The sequence below is a fragment of the Papio anubis genome, chromosome 14 (genome assembly GCF_008728515.1).
Source record: "Papio anubis isolate 15944 chromosome 14, Panubis1.0, whole genome shotgun sequence".
NCBI lineage: Eukaryota > Metazoa > Chordata > Mammalia > Primates > Cercopithecidae > Papio > Papio anubis.
The window spans coordinates 39078684-39092001 of NC_044989.1; the positions used below are offsets into that span (position 1 = coordinate 39078684).

The 13318-nt window shown below is 38.9% G+C and overlaps 1 protein-coding gene across 15 annotated transcripts in view; it reads left to right on the plus strand.

The window, feature by feature from the left end:
- The window catches only part of ARHGEF33 (Rho guanine nucleotide exchange factor 33), a 134006-nt gene that overhangs the window by 32544 nt on the left and 88144 nt on the right, over window positions 1–13318 (plus strand). For 12 of the 15 annotated variants that reach the window (XR_002516614.2, XM_009184033.3, XM_009184034.3 and 9 more), the window contains exons 4-8: window positions 1147–1196; window positions 5947–6090; window positions 8738–8902; window positions 9698–9819; window positions 11099–11241. Coding sequence is in view for 14 of the 15 variants with exons in the window: in XM_009184033.3 (XP_009182297.1) it covers window positions 1147–1196; window positions 5947–6090; window positions 8738–8902; window positions 9698–9819; window positions 11099–11241 (624 nt within the window). In the remaining variant the exon portion in view is untranslated. The remainder of the gene's footprint in view (window positions 1–1146; window positions 1197–5946; window positions 6091–8737; window positions 8903–9697; window positions 9820–11098; window positions 11242–13318) is intronic. The other 3 variants (XM_009184044.3, XM_009184045.3, XM_031655089.1) reach the window with 1 other exon arrangement.

Consider the following 13318-nt stretch of genomic DNA (forward strand, 5'->3'; position numbering starts at 1 on the left):
ACAGGCGCCCGCCACCTCGCCCGGCTAGTTTTTTTGTATTTTTTAGTAGAGACGGGGTTTCACCGTGTTAACCAGGATGGTCTCGATCTCCTGACCTCGTGATCCGCCCGTCTCGGCCTCCCAAAGTGCTGGGATTACAGGCTTGAGCCACCGCGCCCGGCCTCTTTCTTTCTTTCTTTTTCTTTTTTCTTTTTTTTTTTTTTGACAGAGTTTCACTCTTGTTGCCCAGGCTGGAAAGCAATGGCACAATCTTGGCTCACTGTAATCCCACCTCCCGGGTTCAAGCGATTCTCCTGCTTCAGCCTCCCGACTAGCTGGGATTACAGGTGCCTGCCACCACACCCAGCTAATTTTTGTGTTTTTAGTAGAGACAGGGTTTTACCATGTTGGCCAAGCTGGTCTTGAACTCCTGACCTCAGGTGATCCACCCACCTTGGCCTCCCAAAGTGCTGGGATTAGAGGCGTGAGCCACCGCGCCTGGCCTGTGAATGGTTTTCTACAACCTACTACTTTCTCTGTGTGTGCCCTGTGCTTCCTGAAGTCTAGTATTATACATTACTGTTTTCTTCTGCCTGCATCTTTCCCAGAACCTTTCCGTTGACAATTCCTTCTATCAGCCTCTTGCTCAGGAGGACAGCAATTCCCTTAGCTGAACTTGGCACTGACAGCAGGGCAGAGTTCAGAAGTCTGGCAAAGATCAGAGGTGGGGGAAGTAGAGGATATTCTATGCAGGCTTGCTGAGATCAGTAAGTGCCTGGTGAAGAGCCGCCTTCCTGACTGTAGAACTGTTCCCGCAGGTCAATTTCAGTTAGCCTCAAGAACATAAGGGAGACACTTCCTGCAAATTCCTTTCTGGCTATTTAGTAATCACACATCATTCAGTTTGGTTGAGAAACTTCCCTACTGTGGTAAAACGTGGTTTTCTATTGCAAGAGAATATCAGGTAGATAACGGTTTAGTGATTAGGACGTGTGAATATGGACACCACCTACTTCAGCTCATTCTTTGTTCCTCTGGAATCATCGGTTTCTTGTCATGCAGGCACAAATGTAGGATCCTGTAAGTTTCCTTATTCCCTGCATGTATCTGGAGAGGATAGGGACAGAATGAGTAGTGTTGATTGAACAAAGCTTTTTCTCCCTGCAGGAGAGAATGAACATATGCCGGTGAATAATCCTTCCACGCAGATTTACCAGGTAAAGACAAATCGATTGTTTCGAATGCTCCCATGTATAACAGTGATGACTCACTATTCTTTACGTGTAGATGTTTTTAGCACTCACTTCCACATATATCATTGCACTTGTTCTCTTAACAGGACTGCGAGACAGGCACCTCAGTGGGTCTCGCCACTCACAGTGCACTTTGGCGATAACTGTTTTTTTTTTTGAGACAGGGTCTTGCTGTGTTGCCCAGTCTGGTCTTTAACTCCTGGGCTCAAGCTCAGGTTCCTGAGTAGCTAAGACTATATGTGAGCACCACTGTGCCTGGCTGAGAACTCATTATTGAAAGACAAGTTATCCCGTTTATGAAATGCAGCACTATCACCCCCACCTCAACTCTGCTTCTCTTGCTTGCTGCCCCCATCGCCATGGCCATTACACTGCAAGATAACATTTCCATCAGAGAGGAGAGGGCAAGATCTGTTTTTCTTTCTTTTCTATTTTAGCAGGGAGAATTGAGAATGAAAAGGGGGCTAACATTGCAAATGTTCAAATATCTGTACAGGAAAAACTTTCAAGCTCTTTTTAAACAATGGGAACAATTTGCTTTACAAGGAAGATGAAAGTTCTGCAAAACATCTTTGCAGTAAGAGTCATATGAGATTGCTTTGGTCCTCTAAGTGGTATTCACTTGGCTTCTGTCTCCCAACTGTAAATTTAAAGTACATCTCTGTTCTTAAAAATCATGAAACTTTATTCTGACATAATTTGTAATATAAAAGCAGCTTGGGCTAGGGAAACCCATGCTCCTCTCCAGACTTCAGGCAGTGCTTCCTGGAATACGTGAAAAGGAAGAAAACATTGACAGAGCTTGGTGGGGGTTGGGAGAAAGGATGCTTTCAAAGTTGATCTAAGGTTTTAAGCCCTGGTCACTAGGAAAAAGAGTACTCTTTCAAGCAGAAATACAGGAGTCCAGAAGACTAGATAGTTTAGGGGAAACATTATTTAGATTTGTCTAGTTTAAGTGACGGTAAAGTGAAAATGACAACTAGTTCCCAGAATTATCATGTAAGAGATCTTTGCTGTAGACCAAACTGGAGCAAATCAACACAAGATTATGGAAACATGATTTAACCATATTGCCCCTAGACTCAGGCCAGCTATAGGATGAATGGGGGAAACAGCATCATTTCAACTGAATACACATTTATTGGGCAGTTACTATGTGCAAAGTCTACTGCTTGGCCTCATGGCAGATTAAACAGATGAAACAGACATTCTCATTGATTTTTCTGTGTCCACAACCTGAAAAACACATAGAATAATAGTTCTTACAAGGTAGGCTGTTGAAAGGATTGTGATAGAGGCGTTGATAAAATTCTGTGGGGAAGGGATGATTTAGTATTGACTGGAGGATTTGATTTGGTACTTAAGGACAAGTTGATCATTTGACAAGTAGGTATAGGTAAGGTTGTTTTGGGCAGGGAGATTAGCTTGAACAAAGGCCTAGAAGCAAAAAAAATGGGTCTTCACTCAGTGCTGCTTTGATGCCTCACTGGTCCAAGTCCTCCAGACGCTTTCCCTATCCACCTCCCCTCTGTTCTCATCTGACCTGTGTATGACATTTGAATGAGTGTGAGTACCTCTTTAAAGTCAGGTATGATTTAAAGTCTATTATAGATTTTATGTAGGTCACTCCCTGAATGTTGGCTAAATATAGCTGCAGTGGGGGTGGCCTCATTATCTTATTGCACTACAAATCCTAGTACATCTGTTCGCAGTGGAACACACAAAGCAATGGAAATGAAGTTGGTCTATATGACCTCTGTGATGCTATTATAACCCATCCTTGTTTTAAAAGAACACTTCCTAAGCCCCAGTCTGTTTACTCCAAGCAACATTTAACCAAAAGAAGAAGAAGAAAGAGGAGAAGTAAAGAAAGAAGAAGAGAAGGAGAAAGGAGGGAGCTGGGGAGGAGTTAACCATAATACAATAAGATCTATAATAGAAGGGAGGGCACCTGAAGCAAAATATAATATTTTGGTAGTTCTCTACCTCATTTTATTTTCTGGATAGATCCTATCCCTACCTGACATTATCGTATGTATCACCTTGTTTGTTTTTTAATTTTCTGTCTTCTCATCTAGAATGTAAGCTCTAAGGGCAGGAATTTAGTCCATTTTGCTCTCTGTTGTATTCTCAGTGTAAAGTACAATGCCTGGCATATAATACATATTCAATAAATATTAGTTGAATGAATGAATGGATGACTATATTACAAGATGTCTGTATTGCTTTGAGCCAAGAGGTCTCATGCAGTCATTCAGTCTTGTGCCAAACAGTGTTGGAAAGATTTTTGTCTGGTTCTTTGGAAAAAAAGAAGAGATCCTCACTTCATACCCCAATCAAAACAAATGCCAAAGTGGATTAAAGGCTTAAATATAAAAAATTCAAACCATAAAATTTTAAAATAAGTATTTATTTTGTCTCCAAATGTGAAATATCTAAGTTAAAAAGCAATGGAAGAAATCACAAAGAAAGAGATTTGAGAATTCATCCACATTACAATTTAAACTATTTCCATAAAAAAAATGTTAAACAAATTCAGAGGCAAATAACAAAATCAGAAAGACACAACAAATATTTCAAGGTTTAATTATAAATAAGTAGTTCATGAAGGTCAATAAAAATGGAAACTTCTAAAACCCTAATAGAAAATTAGCAAATAACACAGACAATTTACCAAAGTAAAATTATAGATAGTGAAGAAAAAGTTGAAGCTCAAAGAAGCAATGATTAAAATAAGGAGTATTATATTTTGACTAATTAGCAAATAATAATTAATAATATTTAGTTCTGGTGAGTGTGTGTAATTGTTAAAAACTTTTAGAAAAGTCTATTCCGTATTTCCTTTTTCTCTTATCCTTTGTCCACTGCACATACCCCTCTCAAAGTCGTTGAATCAGATCTCTTTTCCCGAGTCAGATGGTATCATTTCACCCTAGATTACTTCATTTTGCATATGGATTATTAAAATTATGATCTCATTAACATGAGAGGGGATCCCATAATTAAGGCAACAGACATAGTAACTGCACAATTTAATGCTAGCCCAACACTCACACTAATGATTTCAACTCCAACTGTGTTTTAAGCTCACTTGTAGTCTTAGGAATGTAAACACTGTGGCTTCTTCTATTTCTATTGTTTTATATATTTTATTATTCAAGGTATGTTTTTCTAAATCCATGAATTTAGGACATTACATATCACATATAATGTTTCCAAGAATATACAGCCATATTGCTATAACTTTTCAAATCCGCTGGTCAAATATAATTTGCATAGTTATTAATTAGTTGAATATATTGCCTCCCTGTGATATAGTAGCTTTCCCTTTGGGTCAAACACTACCTGACATCTTTGACCCACAGGCATTTCATATTTAGGAATTTATTCTAAGGAAATAATCTGAAATATATACAAAACTTTAAAACAAAAACATAGTATGACAGCATTAGTTATAACATTGAAAAATTACAAGCAACATAAATTTCCAACAAAAGTGAATGGGTAGGTAAACTCTGGCAAATTCATAGGATGGAATATCATGTAGCCATCAAACGTAGACATTTAGAAAAATTTTGAAGGTTATCGTAAATGCCTTATTAGAATATTAGGAGGGAAAAAAGAGAGGTAGAATCAAAATATATCTGCAGTGTGATTTCAACCATATAAACATCTGCATTTATATGCATAGAACTAAATAGAAGGAAATGTGAGTGTTAATTGTTGTACTGAAATAATGAAATTTGGGATGATTCTATTTGGCAATTCTCTTTTTTCTTCTTTATTTTTCTCCGTAATGAAAATAATTTAAGAAAATAAGTGATGTTCCAAAAGGACCTCTAACTGAAACACTATGGGAACCAGTCCTACAGTAATAGGTTTCATCATCAACACTGCCGTTGAAAGTTTTCTAGGATTTGTAAATCCTGATTGAGACTCAGTCTCTTTTTGCCATTGAGGAATATTCTTCTGATACTAGAGAAGTTAACTCTTCTAGGCCTGTGGTGTATCCGGGGATCAATAAGATAAAGTTCCAGCACACCAGGCTGCATGTCAGTCTCAATAAGGCCCTGCAAGAATGACTTGAAGGGTCAGCCTCTGCAGGGAATGTAGAGGAGTAGATACGGGAAGTTTACTCTCGACATTCAGATTACTTGCTCCTCACTTTCTATTTTAAATCATTGCACCTCTGGGGATCAATAAAGAGCCCTACAATTGGAAGATGGAAGTTGGCAGAAAACTCTTGTTGCTTCTGCAGTGACCCTGGTTTAGGGGGGAATCCAAAGCAATTACCTTGGCCTCCTTGCCATCGTGTATGTACCACTGCGAAACACCTGGCTTTTGCTTTTATAGAATTGTAGGAATTGGGAGGTTTCCCAAACCTTGACATTTATGACTTTGCAAGGTTCCCAAGCCACAGGTCCAGTCCCCCTAATTTACCTCTTGGTAGCCTCCTGGCCTGGGTAATGTGGCAAAAAGGAAGAAATGCCCGTAAAACACACGTTGAAATTTGTGAAAATTAAGTTTGAGGCCTGAGGGATCTCTCATGAAAAAAAAAATTGGAAGACACTGACTAAAATTCATCTTAAGAAGAGTTAAGAAGCCAAGAAAAGAAAGAAAATTGAGAATCAGAAATTAAGAGCAGGAAATAGGAAGAATTCGGACTCCTCTCCCCTATTTCTTTGAGCCTAAGATGCCCTCTGTGGTACCGTAGGCTTCGAAGTACAAGTCTTCCCTGAACCTACCTCCAGTGGGAGCCCGCCTCCAGCGGCAGGATGGAGGGATCATAACCTCTCTAGAGCAGCTTCATGAAAAAATCAACGAGATGAGGAACGTGTTCAACTCGCTGGAGAACAAGGTAGACACCCGTTTCTAATCCTTGGGGTGGGCTGTGGGCTGTCAAAAAAGAAAGCTGAAGAGAGAGCAGAGAAAAGATGTTAAGACCGTGTCTTCACAGTATTTATTGTTTACAAGGGAGTGGTCAGGTTGATAGTTGAAAAGCACTCTGTAGGGGCTAAAGAGACTAAGATCCCTCAGCATCTTAAAAGTGACGTGTTGTATCAGGTGTGTGTCCTCCTGACGGCTTCCCCTCCCTGGCTGGTCAGGGCTGTGAAGCTGTTTACAAAGCAGTAGCAACACTTCAGTGGCAGGTACCCATGGAGCTCAGAGTAATATGTTGGTAGGAAATGGGCACACAACTCAAAAAGAGCTTCAGAATTCCCAGAGTTCCTATGTCACCTGGCTGTTAGGGGAAATTTTAATAAGTTTTTGAGAGCTGGGGTTCTGCAGGCAGGAAGGTCCTTTTCCTAGGAGTCTGCTGCTGCCTTTTGGTCTCTGCAGAAAACTCTGCCTAAGGAAGCAAGGATAATGAAACCTATTTCTGTTTGGTAGTGGTTCCCTTTTTTTTTTCCCCCCAAGCAGGAAACCTAAGTGAATGTTACTAAGAAGAATGTCAGCTTTCCTTCTTCCAATTTTAAAACTTGCATACATTTTTGATTTGATGTTATATAACCATCACTTTTGTTTATTTTGCTTACAGAAGATACATTTACATAATGAAAAATTACCAGATCAGAAAGTGGTTGATCTGGTGATTTAATCCACCATGATGACTGAGTTAGGATGTAAGCCAAAATCAATTGCAAAGATTCATTATAATTAAAAATGATTGAAATGAAAAATAGATTGCTCATGATGTTTCCCAGCCTTCTAGCCCCAAATACTTGACAAGCCCTGCTTTTTTCCTCAAAATGATCTCTCTGGTTCCTCTTATTTCTCTCTATTCCCAGCAATCCTTTGTAAGGCACAATGAACCACAAAATCCTATATTTTTAAAATGTGATATAGGAGACAAAGTCACTGTATAGTGAGTGGGAGGTGCCATTGCAGGTGGGAATCATGTGGATGACCTGATTCTGAAAATTTTCAGAAATACACATTCAAAGAAATTTGTTAAGGTATCTGGACTTTAGTTTTCATTCCTTTAAAGTAAAAATACTTGAGGCCGGGTGCAGTGGCTCACGCCTGTAATCCCAGCACTTTGGGAGGCCAAGGCAGTTGGATCACCTGAGATCAGGAGTTCAAGAGCAGCCCGACCAATATGGTGAAACTCCGTCTCTACTAAAAACACAAAAATTAGCCAGGAGTGGTGGCACATGCCTGTAATCCTAGCTACTTGGGAGGCTGAGACAGGAGAATCACTTGAACCCGGGAGGCAGAGGTTGCAGTGAGCCGAGATTATGCCACTGCACTCCAGCCTGGGTGACAGAGCAAGACCCTGTCTCAAAACAAGACAAAACAACAACAACAACAACAACAACAAAACTTGATTATAGAATAAACCTTCTAAATGGTTCTGTTTTAAAGAGACACGTGGAGCTAAGAGTTCCTCTACTTAACAGAGTGTAAGATCATAAATGTCAAGAAAGTAATGTTATTATCTTATTGTTATTATTAACTTACTGTCTGTTGAAAATGCTTTTTTCATTTGTTCAATAAATAAAACTGAACTTTAGAAGTGCTCCATTTTCTCCACATTTCTGTTTGTGCTTAACTTTTTGATTTACCACCTAAAGGGGGAGAAGAATGAACATTTCTTGAACATCTGTATACCAAGTATGTGCTATGGTAGGCCGCTTACCTACGTTTACTCATTTAATTCTCAAGGCAGCCCTGTGAAATAGATATTATTATAGCTATTTTATGGATGAGAAAACTGCTACAAAAAAGTTAACCAACGTTTCTAAGGTCTTAGTACTTTAGGGTAGAACTAGGATTTGTACCCTACCTGATCCCAAACACCTCTTTCTTCATGTGAAAGTTGACCTACATGACCAGGACTGACTGCTGAAGATGATTCATATCACCATCAACAACATTCTGAGCTCCTACCATACCCTACCAGATATTTCTGTGCCTTCCTTATGAGTTAAAGCCCACTGTCATTGAAAATACTGTTACCTCCTTTCCCATGATATCATCTAAGAGTATTTTTTTTTTTAAAAAGAACCTTCTTTCCTTTCAAATAAATTCTCAGTTATGCTTAGTTGTTTCTGTTTATTCTTTAATTTCTTAAGAAAACAAGAACTGAATTTCCTTGCCTCTCATAATAACCAGAGAGAATATGACCCATTTTCTTCTTTCACAGAATTCAAAGAGTTATTGGATCAAGATTCACATACATGTTTCTTTTCAAGCAAATCTCATTTTAATCAAAGGTGTTAGAATAAATAGAAGCTTGTAGAAGCACTTGTAAACTTAATTAACAGCTTGTTTTCTTGTCATTTATCAAGCTTCAGCATGTGCTGTATATAAAGAAGACACTCTTTTTCTTAGATAAACGGGACCAAGGTTGTCTTAAGTTGTCCAAACTGAAGTACACTAGTAAATGAGGTCTGTAGATTTTCAGGAGCCTCATTTCTCAAACAAAAGAAAAATTCAAGGGCCAATGGTGCCACTTATAATAATTTCCAGCAAATTGAATTAACTTTTCATGCGTTATTTAGTTGCAGGCACTGGCCTCCGAACTCAAAACTGGCTTCACAGAAGCAATGCAAGAACTGTCAAGAATTCAACATGGAGAATATGCTTTGGAAGAAAAGGTTAAGAGCTGCAGATGTTCCATGGAAGAAAAAGTTACTGAGATGAAGAATTCATTAAACTATTTCAAGGTAGGCCCCTCTTTAATTTCCCTGCTGACAAGAGAATTTTGGTCTCGGTAACAGGAGTAGAAAACTTGCCTTTTTCTGGCTGGGCATGGTGGCTCACACCTGTAATCCCAGCACTTTGGGAGGCCAAGGCCAGCGGATCACAAGGTCAGGAGTTCAAGACCACCCTGGCCAATATGGTGAAACGCTGTCTCTACTAAAAATACAAAAATTAGCTGGGTGTGGTGGTGGGCACCTGTAGTTCCAGCTACTTGGGAGGCTGAGGCAGGAGAATCACTTGAACCAGGAAGTGGAGGTTGCATTGAGCTGAGATCATGCCACTGCACTCCAGCCTGGGCGACAGAGCAAGAATCTGTCTCAAAAAAAAAAAAAAAAAAAAAAAGAAAAGAGAAAACTTGCCTTTTTCCATAGCAGTCAAATATAAGAATTTTTCCTCTTGGCCATTCATAGTTATCATGGAAAAATATCTTTCATGTTTTCTTTTTTGTAGCTCTGTGTTAAAATTTGATGCCACAATGGAAGTATAAATTTTTTAAATCTCTCATTCATTCAATAAGTATGTATTTAAAGTGTACAGTGTGCTAGATTATGTGATATACTTTTACCCCACATATAACCCATACATTACCCATAATAACCTATCAGATATTGAGAACCAGCATAACCTTGTCTTTGTTTCATAATGATAGTTGTCTGGATACTTCTAAATTTCAATTGAATTAAAAATAATTTATTGTACAGTCAATACTGTGCTAACCCATGTACCACGTTAAAACATAGCAATTCTTATTTTTTTAGGAAGAACTGAGCAATGCCATGTCGATGATCCAAGCCATTACCTCCAAACAAGAAGAAATGCAACAGAAAATCGAACAGCTTCAACAGGAGAAGCGAAGAGAATCTCGAAAAGTTAAAGCCAAGTGAGTGTCTTTTAAAAATGTACCAAAGGCAAACCCATAAGCAATGGCTTCTGCAGAGGCACCCGGAACACCTTCCCCACTCTCAGTATACAGCCTGCTGGCCACTGTGCTCCACAGCTCGGCATGCAATGGAGGTTATAGAATTATAAAATGGGTTAATACCAAAGACAGATGGTACCTATTACATAGAAAAATCCATTTAATATGATATGTAAAATGAAAGTGACATAAAATGGCATGAATGCTTTGATTACAAGTATAAAAATATGTAAAATAACAACTAGAAAGATACACTTAAAAATAATGATAGTTGTGTTAAGATAGTGGCACCATCAGTGATTTTCTTTTTTTATTAATTTTGTAAAATGTCTCTAATGCAATTATTATTTTAATTCTAGGGTTGAAAATAAATTTATGTTAAACGATGTCTGGACCAGGTTGAATCAAGTAAAGTTTCACCATTAAACATACATAATCTTTATTGTCACTTATGTGATTGTGGTTTTGTTTTTCCTTTTTTCTTTCTTTTTTTTTTTGGAGACAGAATCTTGCCCTGTTGCCCACGCTAGAGTAGTGGTATGATCACAGCTCACTTCAGTCTTGTACTCCTGGGCTCAAATGATTCTCCCACCTCAGTCTCCTGAGTAGCTGGGACTATAGGTGTGGCCCCCATGCTAGCTAATTAAAAAAAAAAAAAATTGTAGAAATGGGGTTTCCTTATGTTTTCCCAGGCTGGTCTTGGACTCCTGGGCTCAAGTGATCCTCCTGCCTCGGCCTCCCAAAGTGTTGGGATTACAGGCATGAGCCACAGTGCTCAACTTACGTGTTTTTAATATTATCAAATTGAAACTAGAAATGTAGGAATAATATGTGTGTGACCTTGGAGAATAGGTTGTTTTCAGGAGAGGATTTGCTGCTTCCTGGTACTTTTGAATTGCATTGCTAAGCAAACATAAATCATTTCAAGCAAATTGTCACCACTGCAAACTCTAAAGATTCCGATGAGAAGGAAGCCAGTAACAAAAAAATAAGAATGTGGATATTATAATTAGAAGGGTGATTTGTAAATATTTGAAGTTTTTTCTCCAGCTGAGGTGATGAATTAAGTTGAACCATATGAATTGCTAGTACTTGACCACTTTTAATTTTCAAAAATAGCAATTTATATAGTTCAACCTAATAATTCAGACATTTTCTTGAGTTGTTCTGAACTGAATCTCCTCGTAACCTATCAGATATTAAGAACCAGAATAGCCTTGTCTTTGTTTCTCTTTCTTAGGAAAACTCAAAAAGAAGAGCACAGCTCCCAGGCCGGGCCTGCCCAAGCACAAGGAAGTCCTTTTCGTTCAATCAATATCCCTGAGCCTGTTCTTCCAAGCGAAGACTTTACCAACCTTTTGCCTTCTCAGGCCTATGAAAAAGGTACAGTTCACAAATCATACTGAATTAATCAAGTATTTTTTCCCTGATTCCTAGGGCTTAAGAATGGGCTTAAACCCTCCATCTTTGTTAAAAGAAAATGGTGTATTGCGTAGAATTTTTCTGCTTGTAACTGAAATTTAGAAGAATCCAGAGGATCTAAGAGACCAGAAGAGTCTGCCCAATTTTAAATATTTTTTTTGGGGGGGGCAGAATACTAATCTGGATACTTCTAAATTTCAACTGAATTAAAATCATTGTACAGTCAATACTGTGCTAACCCATAAGAGAGAAATGTTAGAAAAAATATCACTTACTCTAATAAGTTATTTTATTGGCAGTCTAACTCAGCACCTGTCTTTCTCTGGAAAACCAGAGCTGATGCTGCCTATGGGCTGAAACAGTCACCACTCTTATTCCTGACCTTTGGGATGTTAGAACAGATATTAAAAAATGGTACCGAAGAAACTGGCTTTCCAGTGGAGGTCTGAGTTTTGGTTATTAACTTATGTTCAACTCAGGAAAAGTAAAAAACAAACAAACAAAAAAATTTGCCATGTCTTTGTATCCTCAACCATGTCTACCAAAGCACCTGTAGACAGAAAAATAAATGTAGATATTAACATTGTTTAGATGACATTTCCTCTTATTTATGGTCTCACGTAGAAAGTCCTCAAGACAAAGACTCAATGATTTCTCAACCAACTGTCAGTGTGTCAAAGGCAGGGTTGGTGGTTTTCTATCCTTAAGACTAATGGAACAATTTGGTTTATATACTCATAGACAATGTGTATTCTGACTAACTGAATCTAAAAATCTAAATCAAGTGGCTTTTAATTGTTATACTTCGAAGTACAGATTTGCCTTTTTAATTTTTTTTTTTTTTTGAGATAGAGTCTCGCTCTGTTGCCCAGGCTGGAGTGCAGTAGCGAGATCTCAGCTCACTGCAACCTCTGCCTCCCAGGTTCAAGTGATTCTCCCGCCTCTGCCTCCACCTCCCAAGCAGCTGGGACTACAGGCATCACCATGCCTTGCTAATTTTTTGTATTTTTAGTAGAGACAGGGGTTTCACCATGTTGGCCAGGCTCGTCTCGAACTGCTAATTTCAAGTCATCCACCCACCTCGGCCTCCCAAAGTGCTGGGATTACAGGCGTGAGCCACCGTGCCTGGCCTGTCTTTTTATTTTTATTTTTTTACCTGTTTGAGTAATTCATTGAGAGACTGATAGGCGCAGCCTAGGAAAACTCACTTGATCCATCTGGGGACTGGGTTCATTGCAGGTGGCTCTATTTTCTTTCCTCTAGGACATGAACAGCTCTACATAAAAGGATGATCCTATCTGGGAGAGAGTATAGTATAGGATAGGCTTAGAATGTAAAAGTCAGTTCAATGCCAATCTGGAGCAGCTAAACATGTTCATAAGATAAAAGGTTAAAAATTATCTTTACAAAGTAAATTTGTGCATGTTTAGACAATGTGTAACAGCCCCCAGGGACATGAATAATCACAGAATGTGTTGAATCCACTGAAAACAGCTGATCCAGATGATTTTAGTGCCCACATGGATTTCAGTGAACTATTTAGTGGCAATTCCTCCTTCCTTTCCTCCTGTATAGACATGGTCATAGTTTATTCTCCTGAGTTGCTGCAGAAATTTAAGAATAATGTGCCATGATAAGACATTCTGCACATACTTGGTGGCAGATTGTGTTAAAACTCAGGGGTCAAGAACCAAAAACTCAGAAAGTCTTGGCTTATCCACTGTTAATGATAAAATGGTACAACTGTTATCTATTGTCCCAAAATTCAGTAGCTTAAAATAGCAAACATTCATGGTTCACAGTTTCTCTGAGTCAGGAATCTGTGCACAGCTTAGCTGAGTGCCTCTGGCTCAAGGTGTCTCATTAAGGCTGTAATCAAGGTGCTGGCCATGGCTCTCATCTCACGTGAAGGCTCTACTCACGGGTGATCTACACCAAGCTTACTCACTTGGTTATTGGCAGGCTCCAGTTCTTGTAACATGGGCCTCTGCAAGTTGCTGCCTTACAATTTGGCAGCTAGCTTCTCCCAGGGCAAGTG